The sequence below is a fragment of the Lynx canadensis genome, chromosome A1 (genome assembly GCF_007474595.2).
Source record: "Lynx canadensis isolate LIC74 chromosome A1, mLynCan4.pri.v2, whole genome shotgun sequence".
NCBI classification, from domain to species: domain Eukaryota; kingdom Metazoa; phylum Chordata; class Mammalia; order Carnivora; family Felidae; genus Lynx; species Lynx canadensis.
Genome location: NC_044303.2, coordinates 100912543 through 100938639, shown reverse-complemented (window position 1 = coordinate 100938639; position 26097 = coordinate 100912543). Strand labels below are relative to the sequence as shown.

The 26097-nt window shown below is 39.5% G+C and overlaps 1 protein-coding gene across 1 annotated transcript in view; it reads right to left on the bottom strand.

Annotated features, from left to right (window-relative positions):
* SNX2 (sorting nexin 2) overlaps nucleotides 1–14493 on the bottom strand; it is a 57752-nt gene extending 43259 nt beyond the window's left edge. The window contains exon 1 of the mRNA XM_030317148.1: nucleotides 14353–14493. Coding sequence (XP_030173008.1) covers nucleotides 14353–14460 — 108 coding nt within the window. The 5' untranslated portion in view covers nucleotides 14461–14493. The remainder of the gene's footprint in view (nucleotides 1–14352) is intronic.
* Nucleotides 14494–26097: the final 11604 nt, after the last annotated feature.

Below are 26097 nucleotides of genomic sequence, written 5' to 3'. Positions count from 1 at the left end.
GCACTAAGGTCCTATATATAACTTGTACACTAAACTGGAGCTGTCACTCACTAAAGGCTGAGTGAGGACTTATTTTTGCCCCTGCCTCTCCATGCGATGAACAGGAGTATGGAGACAGCGGCCAGTGAATGAGGACCTGATGGAACGTTGATGATTTCTTTGCCGGGAGCACATGTTCTGGGTGATCAGAACTAGTTCTCCAAGATACGCAATTGTAGAGACCTCAAAATTTTTCATAAATGTTTATTTTTTCTCCCTACATCATCACCTAGTAGCGTGCTGAACATTTCTATAATAAGTTCCAAGGCTGTTGCTAGTATCTCTTCAATTAAAAAGTAGTGTTTAAGATCCCAAGTAACATTAAAGAAGCCCCCTAGACCCCTTTCTCTCCCACTGATTAACACTAAAATCTCTGGATAGAGTACAATGCACAAAGACTTAAAGTAACTAATGTCAGGTAGACTGGGGAAAGAGACAAAAATGTGAGGGTGAATTTTATGGGTTTTCCCCCCGTTCTTTTCTCTTTTAACTTTTCCTGAGAATGGCTCCAACTGCAGAACCATACTAGCAGTGTGAACAGCAATGATGCCAAGAAAACTCTTATTTTCTGACTATAACACCAGGGCCCCTGCTATCAAGAGAATGTAGGTGCAAAATTCTTTTCCTTTTCTTCGGATCCCTACCCCGTTGTCTCTCTTGGCCCTGACCTGAGGCCAGACCCAGTTGCTTAAGTGCATGAAAGCAGCAGTGCTGAGAGCATTGGCATCTAAAACCCCAAGAAAAAAGTTTACTTGTGTAACCAGCTGAACTGGGAAAAGGGGACCCAGAAATCTTCATCAGTATTTTCTCTCTTTTCTTTCACTGCTTTTCTGCAAGGGTGGCCCAAGTTGAGCAAAAGAGTGTGACAATGCAGGCAGCTACAATTCTAATAGATGGCAATGTTTCTGGGAAACAGCCTTGGAAAAAAAAAGGTAATCTGTGTCTTTTCCAAAGACTAGATTTGTTTACTGTCTGGTATAATACAATGTCCCCTCTAGAGCAAAGAACAGGCACACTTACTGCCTATTATAAACGATTTGGGTTCTCTAATCTCAAGTTCTTCAGCTGTGACACAGATCAAAGGCAGGTACAGTATCAACCTCCACTCCCCCCACAACCCCCCCCTACACCCCATCACGCCACCCTGTCAAAAAAAAGGCAAGGGAAATTGTCACAAACATGATACTCATGCTGTCTGCTATGCTTGGAGTAAAAGTGCTTAATCAAGGGGTGGTGCCTGGGTGGCTCAGTTGGATTGAGCCTCTGACTTGCTTCTGACTTTGGCTCAGGTCATGATTTTGCAGTTCACAGGTTCCAGCCAGGAATCAGGCTATGCTGACAGCTCAGAGCCTGGAGCCTGCTTTGGATTCTGTCTCTCCCTCTCTCTCTGTCCCTCCCCTGCTCACACTCTGTCCCATTCTCTCTCTCTCTCTCAAAAATAAATTTTAAAAACACTAAAAAAAAAAAGGTACTTCATCAAGTCTTCTTCCAGCAACCATAAAACAAGTTAATGTGTTAGCTTACAAGGATGATAAAATTTCAGACTTTATACAGTTCTTGACAGGAAAAAAATCAGTAAACATGAAGACAGATCATTAGAAAATAACCAATCTGAATAAAAGACAAGAGAAAAAATGGGGAAAGAAAGAAAGCAGAACCTCAGGGACCTGTGAAACAATATTAAAAAGTCAAACATTCATGTCACTGAAATCCCAAAAAGAAGTGCACAAAAATATTTGAAGAAATGATGGCTAAAAGCTTCACAAATTTGTTCAAAGACATAAATTTACAGATTTGAGAACAAGCTAACTCTAAGAGGACAGCTTCAGAGAAAACCATACCCAGCCACATCATAAAAAGTGGCTGAAAACCAAAGATTAAAAATAAAAAAAACTTGAAGGGTGCCTGGGTAGCTCAGCTGGTTAGGTTAGGTGTCCAATTCTTGATCTGAGCTCAGGTCTTCATTTCAGGTCATGAGTTCAAGCCCCGCACTGGGCTCTGTGCTGAGTGTAAAGTCTACTTAAAACAAACAAACAAAAAAACAACAACTTGAAGCAGCTAAAGAAAAAATTTCCATTTAGGGATACAATTACAAAGACTTCATATTTCTCATCAAAAAAACCATGACAGTGGCACAGTGTCTTCACAGCGCTGTGGGGGGGGGGGAACAGGGGTGCCTTGGGTGGCTCAGTTGGTGAAGTGTCTCCGACTTCAGCTCAGGTCATGATCTCTGGGTTTGTGAGTTCGAGCCCCGCATTGAGCTCTGTGCTGACAGCTCAGAGCCTGGAACCTGCTTCGGATCCTAGGTCTCCCCATCTCTCGGCCCCTCCCATGCTCATGCTCTGCTTCTGTCTCTCAATAATAAATAAACATTATGGGGCGTCTGGGTGGCACAGTCGGTTAAGCGTCCAACTTCAGCCAGGTCACGATCTCGCCGTCCGCGAGTTCGAGCCCCGCGTCGGGCTCTGGGCTGATGGCTCAGAGCCTGGAGCCTGTTTCCGATTCTGTGTCTCCCTCTCTCTCTGCCCCTCCCCCGTTCATGCTCTGTCTCTCTCTGTCCCAAAAATACATAAACGTTGAAAAAAAAAATTTAAAAAAAAAAAATAAAATAAAAAAAATAAATAAACATTAAAAAAAAATTAAAAAAAAAAAAAAAATTGTAAACATAATTCCATATCCAGCAAAAATATTCTTCAGGAACAAAGTTGGAATAAAGATACTGTCAAATGAAAGAAAACTATAGGGATCTACCATCACCAGGCCAGTTCTTTTTTTTTTTTTTTTACCAGGCCAGTTCTTAAAAAAGAAATAAATAAATCTAAAAAATGGGGAGGGCCTTAAAGACAATCTTCAGCCCGAAGATACCAGATATGAATAACAAAGACTTGGAACTTCAAGAATACAGTAAGAATTACAGAAGTAGTAACTAACTAGAGAAATATAATAGACCATTTTCCTTCTCAAGTTATTTAAAATGTGTATGACTATGAAAGCAAAACTTAAAACATTGGTAAGGTTTTTAATGTATAGAGACATAATACATGTGAAAATTAATATAAAGGGAGGTAAATGGTCATAAGAATCTGCATTTTATTTTTATAAGTATAACATTAACTCTAATCGCACTATAAATCATTAGGTATGTATTTTGTAATCCCTACAGCAACTACCTTCTTTATAAATATATGTAGATACACATATATGTATATATGTATTCTATATACATATGTATATAAGTATATTTATATACTTAGAGGAAGGGGAGATAAAACAAAAAATCCAGTAGATAAATTAAAATTAAATACTTACAAGCATTAAGATAATACAAAAGAAAGGAGAAAGGGAGAAACATAGGTAGAAACAGAGGGAAAAACAGAAAACAAACAGACCTAATCCAATCACACCAATAATTACATTAAATACACCAATTACAGGACAGAGATAGCTAGACTGGATATAAAAATAGCAATACACAACAATATACTCCCTACAAAAAAAAGTAACTTAAAGACAATAGGTAAGTTAACAGTAAAAGAATGGAAAAAATATATCATGCAAACAATCAAAACAGAGACAGAGTGCCACATTAACATCAGATGAAGTAAACTTTGAATAAGAAGTATTATCAGCAATCGATTCTCAGCCTTTTGGCTAAGATCAAGTGTAGTATTATCAGCAATAAAGTATTATCAGCAATAAAGAGGGGATGATACAATAAAATGACCATCAATTTACCAAAAAGTCATAATACTAAATGTCTATGTATCTAACAATAAAGCTTCAATATGAAGAAAAAACTGAACTGAAACTATAAATTAAAAATTTTAAGTCTACAATTATATTGGGAGACTACAGCACTCTTCTCTCAGCAATGGATAGAACAGGTATGTAATAAGGCAACATAGAGGAGAGCTGGAAAATACTTTAGCCAACTTGACTTAACATTTAAAGAACACTCCAACAGTAACATTAGATTATATACATTCTTTTCAAGTGCACACAAAATATTCACCATAACAGACCATATTCTAGGCCATAAGACAAACCTTAACAAATTTAAAAAAACTAAAATCATAAAACATTCTCTGACCATAATCAAATTAAACTAGAAATAATAGAAAGCTACTGAGAAAATTCCCTAATTTGGGAAATTAACACATGTCTAAATAATCCAGAGGTCAAAGAGTAAGTCACCAGGGTAAGTAGAGAAGAGTTTAAATTGAATAAAAACAAAACACAGTAACAAAATTTGTGGGATGCAGCTAAAGCAGTGCTTACAAAGAAATATATAGCTAACTACTAATACTCAAAAAAAAAAAACAACCCAAAAAACCAACCAAATTTCAAATCAATGATCGAAGCCTCTACCAACAATAGAAAAAAAAAAAAATCAAGAAAGCAAAAAAAAAGATGATTCTTTGAAAAGATCCCAAGATATGCTCTAGAGAGATTAAAATAAATGAACAAAAAACTACATGAATAAACAGAAGACATAAATTACGAGTATTAGGAATGAAAAGGCAAGGGCATCACCAAGAGACCCCACAGACATTGTCACAGGAAAATAAGAGTATTATGAAAAACCTTATGCCTATTTCACAACCTAGACTGAATGAACAAACTCCTTGAAAGACACATACTACACAAGCTCAACAAGAAGAAACAGTCCTGCATCTACTAAAGATAATGAATTTGAAGTTAAAAGTCTTCCAAAAACAAAACTACATGCTCAGGTGACTTCACTAGTGAGTTCTAGCAACCTTTAAAGAAGATAGAAGATTAATCCATACAACCTCTTCAAGAATATAGAAGAGAAATAAACATTCTCCAATTCCTTTAATGAGACCAGCATTTCTGGTACGAAAATCAAACAAAGTCATTGTAAGTAAAAGAAAATACTATACAAATATCTAGCATGACAGATACAATAGCCGAAACAAATGCTATCAAACTGAATGCAGCAACATATAAAAAGGGTAAGCACATTTATGACTTCGGGGCTTATCCCAGGAATGCAAGGTTTATTCAATGTTTTAAAAAAATCAATCAACATAATCCATGTCATCATTAACCTAAGAAGAAAACTACATGATTAACTTATTAAATGCAAAAAAAGAATTTGCCAAAACCAGCATCCATTCATGAGTACAAAATTTCAGAAAATAAATAGAATTTCTTTAACCTGATGAAGGACACCTACAAGAAAAACTTAACAGATAACATATTTGAGAGAAAGAATATTTTTCTTCTAAGTTCACAAAAAGGAAAATGATATCCACTTTACCACTTCTATTCAAAATTATGCCGATAATCTTAGTTATTACATTAAGGCGTAAACATTGGAAACAAAGAAATAAAACTCTAATCATAGCATGATTATGTACATGAAAATCCCAAGGACTCTAGAAAAAAGCTACTAAAACTAATGAGTGTTTAGCACATTTGCTGGATAGAGGGTCAACATGCCACCAATGAGCAAATGTAAAAGAAACCACAAAACAGGTATAAAACTCACACAACATGTACTAGATTGGTATGCTGAAAACTACAAACACTGATGGAAAAAATCAAATAAACCTAAATAAATAGAAATAGTACATTTATGCTTAAATGTTCAATACTGTTAATATGTTAATTCTCCCCAAACTAATCTATGGATTCATCACAATCCCAATTAAAATCTCAGGTGACCTATTTGGTAGAAGTCAAAAGTAGCTTTTAAAATTATATGGAAAGGCAAAAAAAGGCGAACAACCAAAACAATTTTGAAAGAAGTTGGTGGATTCACATTCGCTAATTTCAAGACTTAGTTACAGTAAGACAGCACACAATTGGCAAAAGGAGAGTCAATAAACAGTGACAAAGACTGGAGTCCAGAAACAGACATACACATATATATATACACATATATATGCTCAACTGATCTTTGACAAAGATGCAAAGACAACTCATCAAGAAACTTTTTAAGTCTAGCTTCTTTAACTTAGCCTAAAGCATGTGGGATTCACTGGTGATGTTGTATATTTTGAAAAATAAAACAAACCAACGTGACCAACAATTATAGAACACTCCAGCCATCAACATCTGACCACATACATCCTTTTGAAGTGCAAACATAATATTTACCACAAAAGACCATATTTTCAGCCACAAAACAAACCTTAACAATATGATTATCTTCCAATAAATGGTGCTGGAACAACTAGATATCTATATGCAAAAAACTAGACACTTCAACTCACATGACAATTAATTCATAATGAATCCTGTTACACCAAAATGTAAAAGAAAAATTACAAAACTTCTAGAAGGAAACATAAGTAAAACCTTTGTCGCCTTGGGTTAGCGTTAGGAAAGGATATCTTATGTGACATACCAAGTACTATCAACAACAACAAAAGAACTAACCTGAACTTCACCAAAATAATAAACTTTTGCTCTGTGGAAGCTAATGTTAATAGCATAAAAAGACAAGCCAGAGTAGGAAAAAATATTTGCAAAACATTTATCTGGCAAAGGATGCATAATTAGAATACATGAAGAATTCTCAAAACTCAATAAGGAAATCCAAATTTTTAAACGGGCAAAAGATGTGAAAGGAAGGACATCGCTAAAGATAATTTTCAGACAGTGAATATGCACATAAAAAGACACTCAAAAGCACTATTAGAGACTGTATATTAAAATTACAATGGGGTAACAGTAGAAACCTGTTAGAATGGCTAAAAATCTCTAGTGTGCTGATTAATGCTTAGCAACCAGGTCTTCGGGGGAGAAGACTCTGATTTATAGCTTTTGCTGATGTGTGGTATAAATGTGCCTGCTGTGGCTGCTTACCCCTCCCTGAAAGCGGACTTGAGAAGATACGTACTTTGCACCATAAAATACAATAGACCTCAAGAGCATAAAAATAATAAAAAGTAGTAATGAAATTAGGAAGTGACAAGTTTTGAATACTTATTACCATAATTTTTAATATAATTCATTTAAATATGTTTATATAACTTAATTTTAACAATGGCTGTGTTTAATAACCAGCTTACAAATCCCTGAAAATTTAACAATCACTTCTTTCAAGCCAACAGAAGCCAGTCTCAAGCTCAGCACTACCTAAAAGAAAAACTGATACTAATAAATGCAGACAGGATGTGCAACAACTCATATTCTCATTCACTGCTATGGGAATGTAATTAATGATAGATCTACTTTGGAAAGAGCTTGACAGTTTCTTTCTTTGCTTTCTTTCCCTTCCCTTCCCTCCTTGCCTTCCCTCCTTTGACTCTTCTATAATTTTATAAGATTTCAAAGATGAAATGAATAGAAACTTGACCAGAGATGAAAACAGACAAATCTAGCTGCATAAAAGTTTCCCTGGGGCTAGCTGTCAAGATTCCAACACTCAGTAATACATATAAAATGTGACTCTCGGAATAAGGATAAAATTTCTATATTAAAATAACTTTTATGACACCAGGAAATACACTGACATGCTTCTATATTGAAACATCATGCTTCTGTTTTAATGAAACCATAGATTAACAATTTTCAGACTCAGAGAACACTGCCCTAATGGATATCGTCTTGAATTACATTATTACTACAGTCATTAACTCATGGGACTAAAAGCAAATGACTTCACCTCCCTTAAACCGTTGTGGCAGAAAGTACGGCAGTTTCTTACAAAGTCAAAACATAATTACCATACAACCCGGCAATCCTTAAGTATTACCCAAAAGAAATGAACACTATGTTCATACAAAAACTTGCACATCAATGTTTATATTGGCTTTACTCATTAATGCCAGAAGCTGGAAAGACACAGTTGAAAGAAGCTGTGAAAGACACAACTGTCTTTCAACAACAATCAACTGTGAGACATACATGCAATGGAATATTAAATTCAGAAATAAAAAGGACTGAACTACTGATCTATGCAACATCTCTGAGTCTCACACTTGATACTAAATTAAAGAAGCTAGACTCCAAATTTCATACTGTATGATTCAATCTATATGACATTCTGAAAAAAAGACAAAACTAGACAGAAGACATCACTGGTTGCCAGAGACTGGGAGTGGGAAGGGGTTAACTATGTGAGAGAATTTTTTTAGGTGATGGAAGTGGTCTCTATCCTGAGTGAGGTGGTAATGCATTTTACTAAATTGAATAAACTTTGAGGTATAAAATTTGAATAAAATTGAGGTAAATTTTGCCTCTAGTAAAAACTATCATCACAGGAAAAACAAACAACAGTTCAACTTCATAGGAAAGTGGGTATTTGTAAAATTAACAGTAAAGGCAAATTTCATTCTTTTTAAGAAAAAAGCACAACAAAGTGAGCAACTCTGCCTCAAGCAACTTCGTATAATAACATTTAACAGACACTAAAAACCATTCATTCTAAAATCTCTCACTTTAATAGCTTTAAGGGAAAGTGGTCAACTAGAGTCAGGCTGCTCATAAATCTTTCTAATAATTTTCAGTGCTCACCCCTTAAAATACCTGATTGCAAAATGTTTTTGCTCTGACACACACGTAATTCATAAATAAATTTTCAGAAAAATTAGTACATTTAAAATTGGAGGCCTACCTAGAGATCAGAAAACAGAAGAAAACATATACTGCTACTACCTGTTGCATAGGTACAAGACATACCAATTGAGCAGGTCTTTGTCAACAGTCCCTTGTCATACTCTTATTTTCTTTTGATAATTCCAACCATTTTCAAGATCTCAAAGATCATTTCTATGTAATTAAGTCACTCTAGTCTTCTATACTATTTTGTAGCACATACATATTTCAATTACACATGTAACATCTGGTATTGCAGGCATTCGTTCACAGAGCTGGGTTTATTACATTGACTTTTGATGGTTTATACACTCACTCCTTAGGGCAGGGACTAGATGTCCAGCCTCGTTTAATATAATCATTCAGGAAGTTTATGACACATTCCCAAAACAACATTTCTAGCCCATGGGCATCTCTAGCTGCTTGATGTTCTCTTAATTGCTGTAATGTAGCCCCAAATAAAACTTGTAATTCCTTTGTCTAAGAATCGCCTGAAGAGAGGGAGACATTGTAAGTCTTTAGATGTCTAACTTTTCATCTACTGTTGCATCAATTTCCTTTTCTCCTTTATTATTTGCACTTGCTTTCCTTTTTCAGGTCTTCAACCTCAAACTTAAAATAGCTTCCAACTCATCAACTTATCAATAATACCTCCCACTCAAATTTATCCCTCAGACTGCTAGTACATTAATCCTCCTAGATAATCAAGTTACTGCCATAACAATTTTTCATAGCTCTCACCCACCTACTCCAAAGTCCTTCACAATTTCACTACATAGTAAACTTGTAACATCCTCTATTCAGCCACTCTGAATTTTTTATGGTTCCTTAGAATATGGACTGACCCTCAAGTGACCCTTGTTATTCTCCCACTTGGAAATTTCATTACCCCTTTGAGGTCTCTCTTAAATATTACCTCTTCAATGAGCTTTTCCCAGCCAAGAGAAGCATTCAGTGTTCATCTACTATGTGTCAGGAACACTGATAGGAATAAAAATCTCCCCATGTTTCAGTGGTACTTTCAGTGAAAACTGGTTGTGTTTTCAGACCATAAAATCACAATCTGTATCGGAGTTTTCTGTACACCTCCTTCTTCTCCACTGGAGATTTTCTGTCCTCAAAGATTTGCAGTAGTTGCTGATATTTGCACTCTGATGATGATCCATATAGTACGGGAGAGGGTAAATACCCAAGTATTTGCTGAAGTCAACCAAGCAGGATGTCTTCCAAACACTTAGAGCAGCATGGGGTTAGAGAAAAGGAATTTTAAGACCTGTGAGCCTCCCATCTGGAAATTTCATTTGAAATGCTCTATAATCCCTATCATGGGCAAACTATCGTCCTCTTCTTAACTTCAACTGACCTAAATTTAGACTGAGGTTAGTGAGCACCTATGGTCAAGCCATTTTCAACAAGGGTGCCAATTATCATTCATAGGGGGAAAGAATAATCTTTTCAACAAATGGTGCTGGGACAACTGAATTGCCAAATGGAAAAGAACAAAGGTGGACCCTACCTCATTGCATATACAAAAATTAACTCAAAACGGATCAAGGACTTAAAGGAGCCAAAACCATAAAATTCTTAGAAGAAAACACACATGGTCATCTTCATGACCTTAGCTTTGGCAGGGTATTCTTAGATACGACAGTGAAAAGCACGAGAAACAAAATTTTTAAAATAAATTTTACTTCATCAATTTTTTTAAAAATCTGTTTAGAAGGATACCATCAAGAACATGACAAGACAGCAAAGAAAGTGGGAGAAAACATCTGCAAATTATGTATCTAATAAGGAACTTCTATCTAGAATATATAAATAATTGTTTTAACTCAGTAAAAGTCAACTCAATTAAAAAATGAGCAAAGGATCTGAAGAGACATTCCTCCAAAGATATACAAATGGCCAACAAACACATGAAAAGATCTGCAACATCTTTAGTCACCAAAAACAATTCAATCAAACCACACAAAAATAGCATTTAACAACCATTAAGATAAACAGAATGGAAAAAACAGTCATAATAACGGGTGTTGGTGAGGCTGTGGAGAAACTGGTACCCTCATACATGGCTGGTGGAAATGTAAAATGGCGCAGCCACTTTGGGAAACCAGTCTGGCAATTATTCAAACGATTAAATGTAAAGTTAACCTAAGACCCAGTAATTCTACTTGTACAAATATCTACTGCAGCATTAACAACAACCTGAACGTGGAAACAACCCCTATGTCCATCAACTGATGAATGGATAAACAAAATGTAGTATACCCACACAATGGATTATTCCATTTCATTCAATTCCATAAAGGAATGAAGTACAGACTGTGAAAACATTATGTTAAGTGAAATAAGCCAGTCATGAAAAAATACATATCATATGATTTCATTCACAGAAGTCCAGAACAGTTTATAGAGACAAAAATTTAATTAGTGGTTGTTTAAAGAGATTTGGGGAATGGGGGCAAGGAGTGATAGCTGAAAACCATAGAGTTTCTTTTTGAGGTGATGAACATGTTCTAAAACTAACTGTGGTAATGGATGCACATATCTGTGAATATAGTAAAAACCATTAAATTGTACACATTAAATGAGTGAAGTGTATGGTATATGAATTATACTTCAATATAGCTGTATAAAATAGAGAAAAGGCATATATTTCCTGACTTTTTTTTTTAAAGGTGTTGTCTTATTTCTCCATGATTCTTTATGGGAAGCACCTTTTAAACTTAGGGTTGTATCATTTAAAGGAAAAAGCAATATTCGTAAACAACTTAAAGCCTTGCTCTCTGGTACCAAAAAGCCTTCACTAGATGTTTTCCCCTTCTCATTCTATTTTCTGCCCCCATGCCAGCTTCCACCAATTTCTTGTTTCATAGTCACAACACAACAGAAACACTGTAATTTTTAAATATGCTTCATTTACTGAATTTGGCTTTATGGGACTGTTCTTAATTGTGAAAGGAAAGGAATCCAATACTGTGTTAAAAATAGACTAATATCATACACCAAATTGTACGGTCATTACAAGCTTACTGTCATGGAAAATGTCTATAATTTGATTTCCACTTCTATGAATTTCAATCAATTTAAAAAGTTTCTACAGAAATAATATAAATTTTTAAATGCTTACTTTTTAATTAAAATACATTTATCTGTAAATCTGACTTTCAATTTACAGTTTAGGTTAACTATTCGAAGTAGATGATCTGCATCACAATCATCTGAGGCTTTGCAACTTATTATTGTCTATGGACCAGAAGCAATGCCAGGAGGAATGTGTTAAAAATGCATAATAATGGCCTTATCCCAGCCCTACAGAACCATAATTTGCACTGTAACAAGATCCCTAGGTGGGTGATGGGCATTGAGGAGGGCACCTGTTGGGATGAGCATTGGGTGTTGTATGGAAACCAATTTGACAATAAATTATACATATGTGTGTGTATATATATATATATATATCCCTAGGTAAGTTATGTATAAAGTTTGAAGATCTTGAGCATTCAACACGCAGATTCCAGTGAGGAGAAGGCATCTACATTTCAAACAAGAACCCTATGGTCTCCCCTACACTCTCAGGTTTGAGAAGCACTTTTGAAAACAAAAGTGGAGGGCTGAGAAAGAACATTCCTTCAGAGTAGTTTAGGTATACTAAAAAACACTGCTATAGATCCATCCCCCCCATAACAGTTTGGAAAGCAAGGAAGATTATGATTTTACAAATCTGTTATATTACCTTAAAACTAATAACCTGAATGAGTCTATATAACATAAGGGGTTTAGATTAACAATCAAACCCAACTTTACAACTTTCACATTGCACCAACCAAGATAAATTTATTCATACTCAAACTTCTGCAGACTTTTATTGAAAAAGTCAAATACCTTATTACCTTATTTATTAAAAAATTTTTTTTCAACGTTTATTTATTTTTGGGACAGAGAGAGACAGAGCATGAACAGGGGAGGAGCAGAGAGAGAGGAAGACACAGAATCGGAAACAGGCTCTAGGCTCCGAGCCATCAGCCCAGAGCCCGACGCGGGGCTCGAACTCACAGACCGCGAGATCGTGACCTGGCTGAAGTCGGACGCTTAACCGACTGCGCCACCCAGGCGCCCTTCAAATACCTTATTTAAAAGTCCCATCCAAATGGGAAATAGAAATTTACAGCTCCTGCTACTCAACTCTGAAAAGCCTCAATTAAACAGAATAGCGTTCACAGAATTCTAGTTCACACTAGGTCAGTAGTTTGTTTTGATCCTAGCTGGTGGAAAACCTTCATAGTCCTCAAAGGAAATACAGGTCTTAGAATTCAGCATAGACACTAACTCTGAATACATTTTAAGCCAGCTACATGGTACGTATAAAGGGTTAAAAAGATAAACTCAAAGGTTCATCTGTTTTGCTAGGCAATTTGTACTAATTCTTAGGAGATACTGGTTTTGACAATAAATCCAGCAAACATTTACTAAATGCAAATGTTCAAGATTTTGTGAGGAACACAAAGATGATCAAGGCACTATCCCCAGCCTCAAGAAGCATATAATCTAAGGGGAGGTGGGATTTGGCTGGGAACCTGTATATACAACTCGCAGAGTATGATCAGTGATGAAAACGGTTCCCGGAAGTTCCAAGTTTCAGCTAACTGAGTTTTAGATAATGGACATTTTACAGTAATTTCCAATTGATTTGGTGTAGAGTTGCACGAGCCAAGAAAGCTTACAAAAGCACTTTATAAAGAAGTACAGCCTAAGGTAAACAAACCTCTGGGCAATTTGCTTACATTTTAATACACACACACACACACACACACACACTCACACACTTAAAACTGGGCTATGAAGTATGGGTGACTTCATTTAAATGCAAAGCAATTCAAACCTGAAATGGATCTAGGAGGCCAATTAGAGTTAACAGTGTTTCCTCTGACAAAAACAGGAACACTCAACTTCAGAGACCGCTGACCATGCGAGAAAAGAGGAAAAACGGAGTGAGGACCGGTTATTTCTTCCTGGCAACTTAAAAAAAATAAAACAAACAAACAAAAACAACAGAAAACCCAAACCAGCACTTTCCTGGACTACTCCCTCTCTTCAACTTTGCATTTTATAAACGCTCGTATTCTTAAAAAGTCTAAGAACTAAAGAAGACAAAACCGGTCAAGTGCATTCAACAATACAAAACAGAGGCACCTCCCTCAAGGGGAACTAGCAGTCCATGAAGGGCCATGACTGGGAAAAGTGCATCCACAAGCTCCCTGGAGAGCCACGGCCACTCAACGCTCCGTTCACTGCTCTCCCCTCCCAGGGGCACACCCTCCCTTGGTAAAGGAAAAGCGAGCACCTCTTCAAAGGCGGCTGCGGAGGTCGCCCGGGAGGGTGGTAAGGTTTACCAGGATTCAGGGCAAGACCCTCGGCTTTGGAGAAGAGGTGCAAATGACACCGAGGAAGGCCGGCTGAACCGGGAAAGGGCGCCGCAACGCACGGGCCGGTCCCGGCCCCTCAAAGGATCAGGTCGACCCCCAGCCCGCCAGGCTGGTCTCGTGAGGGAGGCTGGCCGCCCAGGCCACGCTCCAGCCCACTGACAGGTACCAGAGGCGGGCCCGCGTCACAGGTGTCGCCCCGACCAGGTCCCCGCAAACCCGGGGGGTGGGGAGGGACAAGTCCCGGCAGGGGAAAGGCACCTAAAGGTGAGACGCGCGGCAGGAGCGGAGCGCAGCACCCATGGCGACGCGGTCTCACCTCTAGGGTGGACACAGTACTGGTGAACAGGTCTTCTCCGTCTTCCAGCTCCTCAAAGTCGGTGGGCTTCCCGTCCCCCAGCGGAGGAGGTTCCCTCTCCGCCGCCATCTTCGCTCGTCCAGACGACTGCGCGAGCGGGGCCTCGCGGACCTGTCACGTGAGCACGCACGGCAAAGCTGGCGCGCTCGCCGCCTCTCTCCCCCGCCCCCGGCCCCGCCCCTCGCGGCCCCGCCCCGGCCTCGTGATGCCGCCCGCCCCTGAGCGCGGCGCTGAGCCCCGCCCCTCCGCCTCTCCATCCACCTCCGCGTCTGGGTGGCCATCCCCTCTCACCGCCCGCTTGCTGTGCTGTCGGTGGAAGACTCGTGCACTTTTATTACCATCACCTTCGTAGCAAGTCTGGGCCACTTTTAAAACCGGCATTACCGCTTTTCAAGTGTCCTTCAGGAAGGTGGAAGAGTTTGGGGACCAGTCTTTAGGCTTGGATTATACACAGATTGAGGGCAAGATTGAGGTTTGGTGGAAAAGAGACACCTCTTTAGGCTGTCCCACAGATCTCTTTGATATGATTGAAATGTTCTCTGTCAGCGCTGTCCTGTAGAGTAACTGCTGGCCGGGCATGACCACTGAGCCCTTCTTGTAACTACTGTGACGAAGGAGCTGAGTTTTAAATTTTATTTCACTTTAGTTAACTTAACTCCAAATACATGAGCCACACATTAGTTTTGCTTCATAAAGTAAGAGAAAGCCTGGACAAATAACAGGAAAAGCAGTGAATGATTGGCGAGAGCCTAATAATTCCCTCCGCCAATTACTAGCGCCTCATCCTGGGATGGTCTTTTGGAGACTTTTCAGCTTCAATTTCCTTAGCAGCAAAATGGAAATGTTACTAATCCTCCAGTCACTTGATTGCACAGGATTATTCTCAGGATAATATGAGAAAATATGTGAAAATATTCTAAAGGCTAAAAAGTGCTTTACTAATGCAAAGTATGCCCATGGAAAATTAAAAGAGGGCATTGCCAACAGCAACCTGGGGTTATAATTTTGCTGGAGGAATAAAAAGCTTTGATGGGATTCTTTACAAATTAAGTACAAACTCTCAACACTCAAAGGCATGGGAATTAGGCCTGGGTGCTACTGACTATGTGCAAAACTTACTTAGCATCTCTGGAACTTATTTTTTAAACTGCATTAGAGCAGGTTTTTCTATTTGCGAGGATTTTTTTTTCCATCCCTAAGTTTTTTTTTTTTAATGTTTATTTATTTATTTTGAGAGACAGAGAGAGAGATCGCAAGGGGGAAGGGGCAGACAGAGAGAGAGGGAGAGAGAGAATCCCAAGCAGGCTCCACACTGTCAGTGCAGAGCCCAACACAAGGCTGGAACAGTGAGATCATGACCTGAGCTGAAATCAAGAGTCAGGCCTTCAACCAACTGAGCTACCCAGGCGCCCCCACTCCTAAATTTCTACATTTCTATGATGATTATTAAGATGCATTAGCCCAAACCATGAGTAATTTAAATAAGTATATCAAACTTCAAATGTTGCTTGGGTTAATTTCATGCAGAGACTGATTGCCACCATTGTGCTACCATCACCAATGCTTTCTGGAGCCACTGCTGTGTCCCTGTCTGGAAGAATCAGCTGTTGAGGTGCATTCCCCGGCCTGCACCCCACCAACCTACAGTCTGGACCTGTCACTGATCAAACACTTCAACCTCTTCTGAAAGCTCACAGCCTGGGTAGACAGGATTCTTCTCTGCATCCCTAATGTTTACCTCTGTCTCTGTTTATTGCTTACTACTTTCTGTCTTCTGCTATGACCATTTGTATTCCCAGATTATTTTTTGTACTACACATCTGATTTGGTTGAAATAAGTCCAGCCACCTTTGACTGAAATTAAAAGTGGCTGTTCTGTAAAAGGGAGGTACATGCAGAATGACCTTCAGAGGCCGAAGAGGCCGTAAGACCAAGAAATGGTTTATTAAGGAGACTTACAGACAGAAGCGTTCCTTCGGTGGCAGCAAGCAGAATAGATCTCCACAACCCTACCTCCCATAAGATCTGCTTTTATAGACGTAGAGGCTGGGGAGTACTTGCTTGGGGACCACACAGGAGGAGAGTTTAAAATAGGTGTGTGCCACAGTCATATCTCCAAAGCAGATCAGGGACGTTATGCCCTGAGGGTTAACAAAAAGAAAGAATGTGTTGGGGGTGTTGGTGGGGCTGTGCTCAGGTAGGCTTCAGGTCACAGAGGGGTCATCAATGTGGATTTGTCCAAGATGGCATTCGTCTGGTTCACATAGTGGCTTAAAAAATTGTAGTTTGTCATGTAGGACCATGGAGGCTCTATGAGATCATTTAGGATTTATGGGCTCCTTCTGTTGCTTTACCCTCCCTAGGATGTAATCTCTTCCTCATGGTCAAGTAAGCTCTCCACCACAACTACTTTCCAGCTGGCAGAAAAGGAGTAAAAGGGAAAGAGAATGCCATCCCCTTCCCTTCAAGGGCCGAATCCAGAAGTTGTACACACCACCTTCTGTCCACATCCCTTTGAACAGCTCTCTCTATCTGGCTATCTCTAGCTATGGGAAATGAGGAAATGCAGTTGTTATTCTACTCCCTAAAAATTAGAGGTTCTCATACTCTGGAGGAAATGGAAACTATCATAGGGAACCACTAGGCTCTGTTATAAAGCATTCATTCACTCTTTTCATGATAGCATAACTGGTCCTCCTTCTGGGTAACCATTCCTTTCTAAAAGTCTCCTCCAACTCAAGAATGGAGGGCTGACCTAGGCTCTAAGCCAAATACTATTGACTCCTTTAGTCCTAGTGATTGATAGGAGGTGAGAATCAGCTGTATTTCCCACAAATTCTTAGGAGCTTTGGTTGTCTTTCTTTCCCTATTCAACCTGAATTCCATGAGCCAGAACTATAAAAATTGTCTTACTATTTTTCTCAAGTGCTTTTATGCCTTGGTTTTTGCTTTTCTGTTTAATCTTCTCTGAAATCCCAAATTCAACCACCAGCCTCTCTCATCTTGTATCCATATTGCTAAGACCATTTGATAAGTAACCCCCAACCTTAATCGAAAGTCGTATAAGTCCATGATCTCGAACCTCCAACTCTGTTATTTATTTCTTTTCCAAATCCTTCATTATTCTTTCTGGTAGAAGTTCTAAATTAATTTTCTCCTCAAGCATCCTATCACCTTTTCTGCTCATTTTCTTCAGATGACTTACCATCCTTCTTCAATGACAAAATAAAATCTGCTGAGTGAATCCACTAGCCTTCAAGCACAATGGAAAAATTCTCTTCTCTGTGTTCTCCCATCACTTCTCTGTATGTTTCTAAAACACCTATCATATTGTACTGTGATCATGGCCTCTTTTCAATCACCCCTAATAGTCTGGAGGATCACTGCATTTAGGGGCTATTTCTTAAGTGACTTTGGATCCTGGGTCACCCTGTATTAGTTATCTATTGCTGTAAAACAAATTACACCAAACTTAAATGGCTTAAAAACACAAAATAGATTTTCTCATGCTACCTGTGGCTCAAAAATCCAAGTGCACCTTAGCTGAGTGCCTCTGACTCGGGGTTGTCCCACAAGTCTGAAATAAAGATATCTACCAGAGCTATAGCCAATTCAAGACTCAACTGGGAGAGGATCTCCTTCCAAGCTCACTCTCATGGCTGGTGGCATGCCTCAAGTTCCCACTGGCTGTTGACTGGACATGTGAGTTCACTGCCACACAAGCCTCCCTGTAATGCCCCTCACACCATATATGTCAGCCTGCTTCTCCCAGAGTGAGGACTCTAGGAAAGAAAGAGTGAGACAGCACCAATAACAAGAGACAGAAACCAGCGTCTTTTTATAACCTAATCTGAGAAATAGCATCTCATTTACAAGTTAACACCCAAAGAGAGGGGCAGAACAAGGGTGTGAATAACAGGAGGCAGGGATCTTGGGGGCCATTTTAGAGGTTGCCACAAACCTCTTGTGTTTAGTACTCAATAAAATATAAACCCTATTAATACCTTCAATGGAAAAATGAATGAATACACAAAACTCAGAAAAGAGGGCTAAGTGGAAAATATAGTAGTTAAAGCAACTAACACAAAAAAGGATCCAGACAGTCTGGGCAGCACAACCCTAAGGGTCATTTAAGAAGCAGGCAAAGGGGGGAACCTGAGTGGCTCAGTTGGGTATCCAAGTCTCGATTTCAGTTCAGGTCATGATCCCAGGGTCGTGGGATCAAGCCCCACATCTGGCTCCGCACTGAATGGGGAGCCTGCTTGGGATTCTCTCTCTCCCTCTGTTCCTCTCTCCTGGTCACATACACTTTCTTTCTAAAAACAGAAAAAAAAAAAAAAGAGAGAGAGAGAGAGAGATAGGAAGGAGTCTAGGAGAGAGGGCTATAAAGGAAGTAAAAGGACGAAGAAGAGTGTTTATTCATATTAAATGTGTTGGGCATATTAATAAGATGATGACTGAAAAGGGTTAATAATTAATGAGCACAAAAAATGGATACAGCAAGTTGTGATGGTTAATTTCTTGTGTTAACCTGCCCAGACTATGGTGCCCTGATATTTGGTCAAACATTTTTCTTGATTTCTCCATGAAGATGTATTTGGGATGAGATTAACATGTAAATCAGCAGACTTTGAGTAAAGTAGATTGCCCTGTATGATATGGGTGGGCCTCATCCAATCAGTTGAGGGCCTTCATAGAACAAAGACTGACCTCCCCTAAGCAAGAAGGAATTTTGCCAACAGACTGTCTTTGGACTTGAACTGCAACATTCCCCTGAGTCTCCAGCCTAGTTCTTTTTCTCTGGAGAACCCAGACAAATATACAAGTATAGACTTTTCTTTCAGGACATATAAATGGAAAGAATGACAGAATAGGTTAGTAACTTGCTGAACACACAGGTTTATTTTTTTGTGTGTATGTTTGTTTTATTTTAGAGAGAGTTACACATGTTCATGTATTAGGGAAAGAGGTGAAAGCGGATCAAGAGATTGAAAATATAATACAGAGAGATATGATCAGAAGGGAAGAGATCTGAAAGGATACAGGCAAGAATGGGATAAAGGGCAAGAAGTAGGAATTTGCCTTAAAAAAAGAAGGTACACTTCTTCCTCTGAGAACAGAGAGAGGGAAGTCAGAGTCTTGTATTAGCTATTGTGCATAACAAACCATCCGAAACGTAGTCGTTGAAAACAAAACCATTTATTATTTCTAACAAGTCTGCAGGTCAGTGAGGTGGTTCCACTGGACCAGATTTGGCAAATCTTGTTTTAGGGCTTGTTCAGATTATATCTGTGGTCGACTGAGGGATTGACTAAGGGCTGGCAGGACAAGGCTGGTCTTGGCTAAGACAATTCAATGCTGCTACCTGTATTTTCATCCTTCTAGGCTGGGCTTCTTCTGAAGCCTAAGACAGGGTTCCAAAAAAGAAGGTGGAGACACACAAGAACTTTTTCAAGCCTTCAGAGAAGTCGCAGAGCCAACCCCAGGGTGAGAATGGGAGGGGACTACAAAGTTGCAGGGCAAAGGGTGTGGAAAAGAGAGGCCATTAATTTGGGCCACTGATGCAATCAGTTTACCACAGGGTGGATGCATTCATAGACTTATTGTATTATTATTGTATGTAGACTTATTGTATGTATTACATAGACTTGTAAATACTACAGGGGCAGGAAATGGAAAAAGTCCACACCTAAGAGCACTTTTTTCCCTATGGGGTAAGAGAGACTAATTTGTAAGAGAAAAGAGGTCAGTATCAGCACAGGTGGCATGAGGAAATTGGAGAGTATTTTCAACAGATCTTGTGAAGTTTTGGAGGGAATATTCACCTGGGACATATAAGGAACTGGCAAATAGTACTGGAAGCCTAAACTGAGGTGGAGACCATATGTTTCTGGTGGCAATAATCCCAACATTTGTGTTATTTTCTCCTGTAGTCTAGCATTGGAGGTGTAGGAGTGGAGGTGGATGGTTGGATTGATTCAAGGTTAGATATTTTTAGAATGAGCTTGGTGGGAAGATAAGGCAGCTAAATATCTTGAGACCCCTGAAAAGGGAGGGGGTGACCAGAAATAGGTGCTTTCCAATGACAAGGAGTGATAGCAGGTGGTATGCATCTAAAGAAGAAGGAACTATTTTCAAGGATATTAAAAAGTGGTAGTACAAAAGTGATTTTAGAACCCAGCATGAGCTATCTTTTTGGTGAAAAGTGACCTACTACTCGAGGCATGGAGGTCAAAGGAGTTTTCTGGGAAGAAATCAATGATATAAGAACATTTGATTGCATAGGAACTGGGGCTATAGAAGCCACAGTGAAAAGAGAAAAATGGAAGTCAGATATGGATGGAAGGTTGTATAGGGGTGAGGCCAACAGATCCAGAAGACTCTGGAGAGACCTTTTTCTTGAACATAACTTCTACTGAGTGAGGTGACATATAGGGTAGCAGCTATGAACAAAGAAGATTCGTTATGATCTTTGCAATTGTAGTGGGAGAAATAATCCTTTGATTGCTTAACCAAATAATCCTTTGGCTGCTTAACTTTTAACAATTGTTCAGTGGAAATATTGAAGCTCCTTATTCAAAGATAATGAAGGACTTCACATTTGTTGGAGGAAGGAAGAAAGGAAGTCCAGCATGGTGTTCTCTTTCTCACAGATCATAAATATGCAGACTACCACTACTCTAAAAGTATCAGTGATCCCTTAACCAGTGACTTCACTAGTAGCTATGAAATGGGTCTATAGTTGTGACCCCAGTGTCTCAGTCCCTGAATGACACCAGACTCCTAGAGACTAAACCGTTCTTTCAAAATAACCGTTCGCTCACTCGTATTTCTTGAATACCATGAAGGGAGACACGCAGATTGTGACACTTAAATGAACAAAAACCCGTTATCCCTTCCCCTCCATGTTTCCCCTCAGACGGCCAACTGCCCTTGCACCTCTCTCACTCCAAAATGCCCCTGCCAAATCCTTCACCGTATGTTTCTGGGCTTTGTTTTCCTGCTACCCACCCGCTGCCCACTTCCCTGGCAACTACCGCAGTCACAGTTGGCTTCACGGCCATGAGATGTGTGCAGCCACACTGTATCCTGCACTCAGAAGTGCCCCATGCTGAGTTTAATGCTTTAATGCTTTGCTCTCACTGTCTGCAAATTCTTAACAATTATGAACAAGGGGTCCTGCATTTTCATTTTGCACTGGGTCCTGCAAATGTTATAGCCAGCTGTGACTCCAGCCTGCCAGTTATGACAGCACCAGAGGACGCAGCAGAATTGGATGTCTCCTGTCCCCCAGGGCAAGGGGAAGAATAGCTTATGCTCCACTCTCCATGCTGTTCTTAAGAGAATTGACTCAGTGGCTTTGGTGGCTTCACTGTTGGCTCTCACCTCTCTCTCCTTCTGGGAGGAGTAATACTGAATGTTGTAGACCCTTATGTATTGACAATTCTTGTCCCATCAATGCGTTCTTTGGAGGACAATAAGTCAAGTTCAGAGATGTATGTTTATAAGGTTAGGTTTCCAGGGACTGGCGCATGTGAAGAAATGCTTAAAGGAATTTTTCAGAGAAATAGAATGTTGGCAAACAAAATTAGATACTATTCAATATTTCTAAGACATGTATTTATGAATACAGAACTCAGGGGGCATAGTTCTTGACCTGGGTGAGCGGAAAATGGAGACGGAAACCATGAAACATGGAGGAAAGACATAGGGAAAGAAGACCGTGCTGGAGGTCAGGGAAAGAAACTGGACCACGGTGAAAACAACATACAACTAAAATCCAGTTATCACAGAGAACAAACTAAGGGTTGCTGCAGCGGAGGTGGGTGCAGGGATGGGCTATATGGGTGATGGGCATTAAGGAGGACACCTGTTGGGACAAGCACCGGGTGTTCTTAGGTAAGTGATGAATCACTAAATTCTACTCCTGAAACCAATACCGCACTGTATGTTAACTAACTTGAATTTAAATAAAATAATCATCATCATCATCATGAAAAAAATGAAGTCTGTACACAGAAAAGTAAGTAAGTAAATAAATAAATACCAGGTATTGCAGGGTCTTTTTTTCCATTCTTGTCATCAAGCCCATCTCCTACATCAGAGACTTTCTCGTTCCAAAGAAAGATAGTATCTTTTTGTCCTTCATTGCCCTTGACATGGCACCTTACACATTGTACTCTATCAGTATTTGTTGTTTAACTGAAAATACATCTAAAAAAGACACAAAGCCAGTTCTTTTAGATCAAAGGAAGGAAACTGTCAGCCTGTGGGCTTGACACAGATGGGATTTATTTGGCACACAGTGGGTTTTTTTTTTTTTTTTTTTTTTTTACGTTTTAATGAACTGGCAATATTTAAAAATCAGGAATTTTACATAAAAAAAAAACCACATTTCTGGCTTCTCTTTAAAATGTGAAAAGATCTGGCTATGTATGCTCTCCAGATCTCTCAAGTCCCCAGTTCACCCTGTTGTTCTCCCAACAGGAATGCATTCTCACCTGCTGCTCCCCACCCCCAGGTGGCTTGATCCCCCAAATCCAGCCCTACCCCATTGCTCCTTAAGAGTAAGCATTAGGTTTTAGGAGGCATCATGGCAATCCAGAATAAAAAGAACTTTTCCTCCTTCCTTATAGCCAGGGATGGCCATGTAACTAAGTTCTGGTCATCTTATTTAATGTCAACAAAGTTTTACTCACAACTTTTAGGAAATGTCTTTTTCTTCCTGAGAGAGAGAAAGAGAGATCACAGGTCGGGGAGAAGGGCAAAGGGAGAGAGAAAGAGAATCTTAAGCAGGCTTCACGCTCAGCATGGAGTCTGACTCAGGGCTCGATTCCACGACCCTGGGATCAAGACCTGAGCGCAAATCAAGAGTTGGACACTCAACCGACTGAGCCACCAGATGAGCCACCAGATGCCCCCTGGGAAATCTCTTTAAAAGGACGAGACTTGCCCTTCACCCTCTTTCTCATTCTGCAGGCTGGAATTCAAATGTAATTGCTGGCACCGTGACAGACGTCTTGGGCCATCAAGGAAACCAGGGACTGGTATAGGAATGCAGCAAAGGGGACATGACTCCCTGGCTCTGAGAATCTGCTGTTCCAGCCCAAAGATGCTTCCCTCCAGGCTTTTACATCAGATAGAAACAGACTTCTTTGTATTTCAGTCACCATTCTTTGGGAATTTTTGTCACACATAGCTAAACCTAATTCTAAGTAATACAACTACAAATCATCTCTGATAAGCATGGGTTTTCTTTATAATGACCACTGTTGTCAGAAGTCAAATGCCTTGAAAAATCCTAGTCTTTGGGAGGAAGGATGTATGCAGTAAGACCCCATAGTTTCAGAGCAGTAGGTATACATCCCATGAACACACATTGATTGAGGCTCCTTCGTCTCTAAAACTACCGCGCGGTGGTAAAACACGCAGGCTTTGCAGTTTCTGATTATCCTGATGCTTCAATTTCCTCATCTACAAGATGAGGGTAATAAAAATAGTAACTTCCTTAACGGTGTCTTCAAAAGATTAGAGGAGATAACGCACAGAGCCAAACAGAGAAATCTCATTCCTTAAATTCTAGGCAGATGAGGCAGAATGGTGGCCTGGAGGCGGTGACGCATATGGCATTAAAGAGAGACACATTTTATTTTCTGCTTACGCCGCTCTTCCCACAGCAAGAAGCATTACCAAGGGTGGCAGGAATACCGAAAAAGTTTGCAGCCGACCATGAAAGAGCTATGTGGTGACTTCAAGCCAGCATATATATGATCTATTTAAAGTTCAGACTAATGGGGGAGTCTCGAATCTTACCATTTTTATATCACACTTAAATCAGCCCCCAAAGCAGTACATCTGATGACATTTGAACGGGAATTATGTTTTCTTTCAAAGCACCATTATGAGACAAGTGAATTCTCAAAAGAGCCCTGAGGTTTACTGAGAAACTTAATTCCTTAATGGGAATGAGCTCCTGGCCAGCATAGTGCCCGTGAAAAAGAAACACTGTACGTACAAACGGGGATCAGAAGAAATTCCAAGCATTTGGTGGTGTTTTGTCAAATTAAAAAAATGTTTCCCTGTGCCAATATCTAACCCCTTCCTGAAACAATTTCTAGTGAAGCCAAAACTTTAACCATAGCTTTAGTTGAAAGTAAAGATAGAGCTTAGAAAAAATAAAGAAGTTGGTGTCATTTCAAGGAAGTAATTTAAAAATGGTTTTATCTTGTCAAACAGAGCGTAAATGGAAAATATTTGCATAGATGGAAAAAGAATATTATACGCAGAGTCAATATGTTACTTACAGAGTTATAGTGTGATGTTGTTGTTCATCACTCAGTGTCTTTAATGAGAACATCCTATTCCTCAGTGTGTTTTTATATTAAAGTTGTCACGTTGCAATGAAGAAGCAGGCTTCACATATTCCCTGTTTGCCCTCCCCGTTTGAAAGAATGTTCTAATTAAATAAGAACCCTGAGTCTTCTTTATATTTCATAATGATACGATGTTTCATGAATAAATTATATAAAAGGACCCTAAATATCTGAGAAATCATATTTGTAATTGGTGGAGACTATACAATTAATTTTTTTCTCACAAATTTTAAACTCTATGAAGGTGTGATTGTGGGGACATTTAAAAAAATTGTTTTTTAATGTTTATTTATTATTGTGAGACAGAGAGACAGAGCATGAGCGGGTGGTGGGGGGGCAGAGAGAGAGGAGGAGACACAGAATCCGAAACAGGCTCCAGGCTCTGAGCTGTCAGTACAGAGCCTGATGCGGGGCTCAAACCTACAAACCGCGAGATCATGACCTGAGCCGAAGTCGGATGCTTTAACCGACTGAGCCACCCAGGCGCCCCGACATTTTTTTCTTTTATTACAGTTGTCTATCTATTTTTGTGGGGCTAAGACGGTCCAGGTAAACAGCAATTATAGTGAGCCTTTCTGTCTTTGGTGCCAGATTCTCAAAGCATTTGAAGCCTTTAGTTATAAAACAGTCTGATAAAACTAGATTAAATATAGCCCATTTAAGTTTGGGTACCAATGGTGTTTTAAAAATGTTAGTGGGTGATTGACTTTTAGTCCCCTTTTTTCTGTGATTTTGCTTTCTGCAGAATCAGTTACTTGAAGACAAACGTGGGTTCGGAAGCAGATGATTTCTCCTTCTGACATACCGTTAGAAGGCCAGTAGGGGTGCCTGGGTGGCTCAGTTGGGTGGGCTTCTGACTCTTGGTTTCAGATTAGGTCATGATCTCGGGATCATGAGATTGAGCCCTGCATCCGGCTTCATGATGTGCTTGGAGTCTGCTGAAGATTTCTCTGTATCAGGGGGTGCCTGGGTGGCTCAGCTGGTGAAACATCTGACTCTTGATTTTGGCTCAGGTCATGATCTGGAGGTTCATGAATTCAAGCCCCCATGGGCTCCTTGGCCTGCTTGAGATTCTCTCTTTCCCTCTCTCTGCCCCTCCCCTTCTCATGCTCTGTCTTTCTCTCTCTCAAAATAAATAACAAGTAAACTTAAAAAAAAAAGATTCTCTCTCTCTCTCTCCTTCTCCCTCAACCCCTTCACTGCTCGTGCACTCTCTCTCAAAAGGAGGAGGAGAAGGAGGAGGGGAGGAAGAGAATGTAATGTATGCATGTATGAATGTTCCCCCATCCATCTCCTCCACTCACCTATGGTGGCTGGAGAAACCGACCCTTGG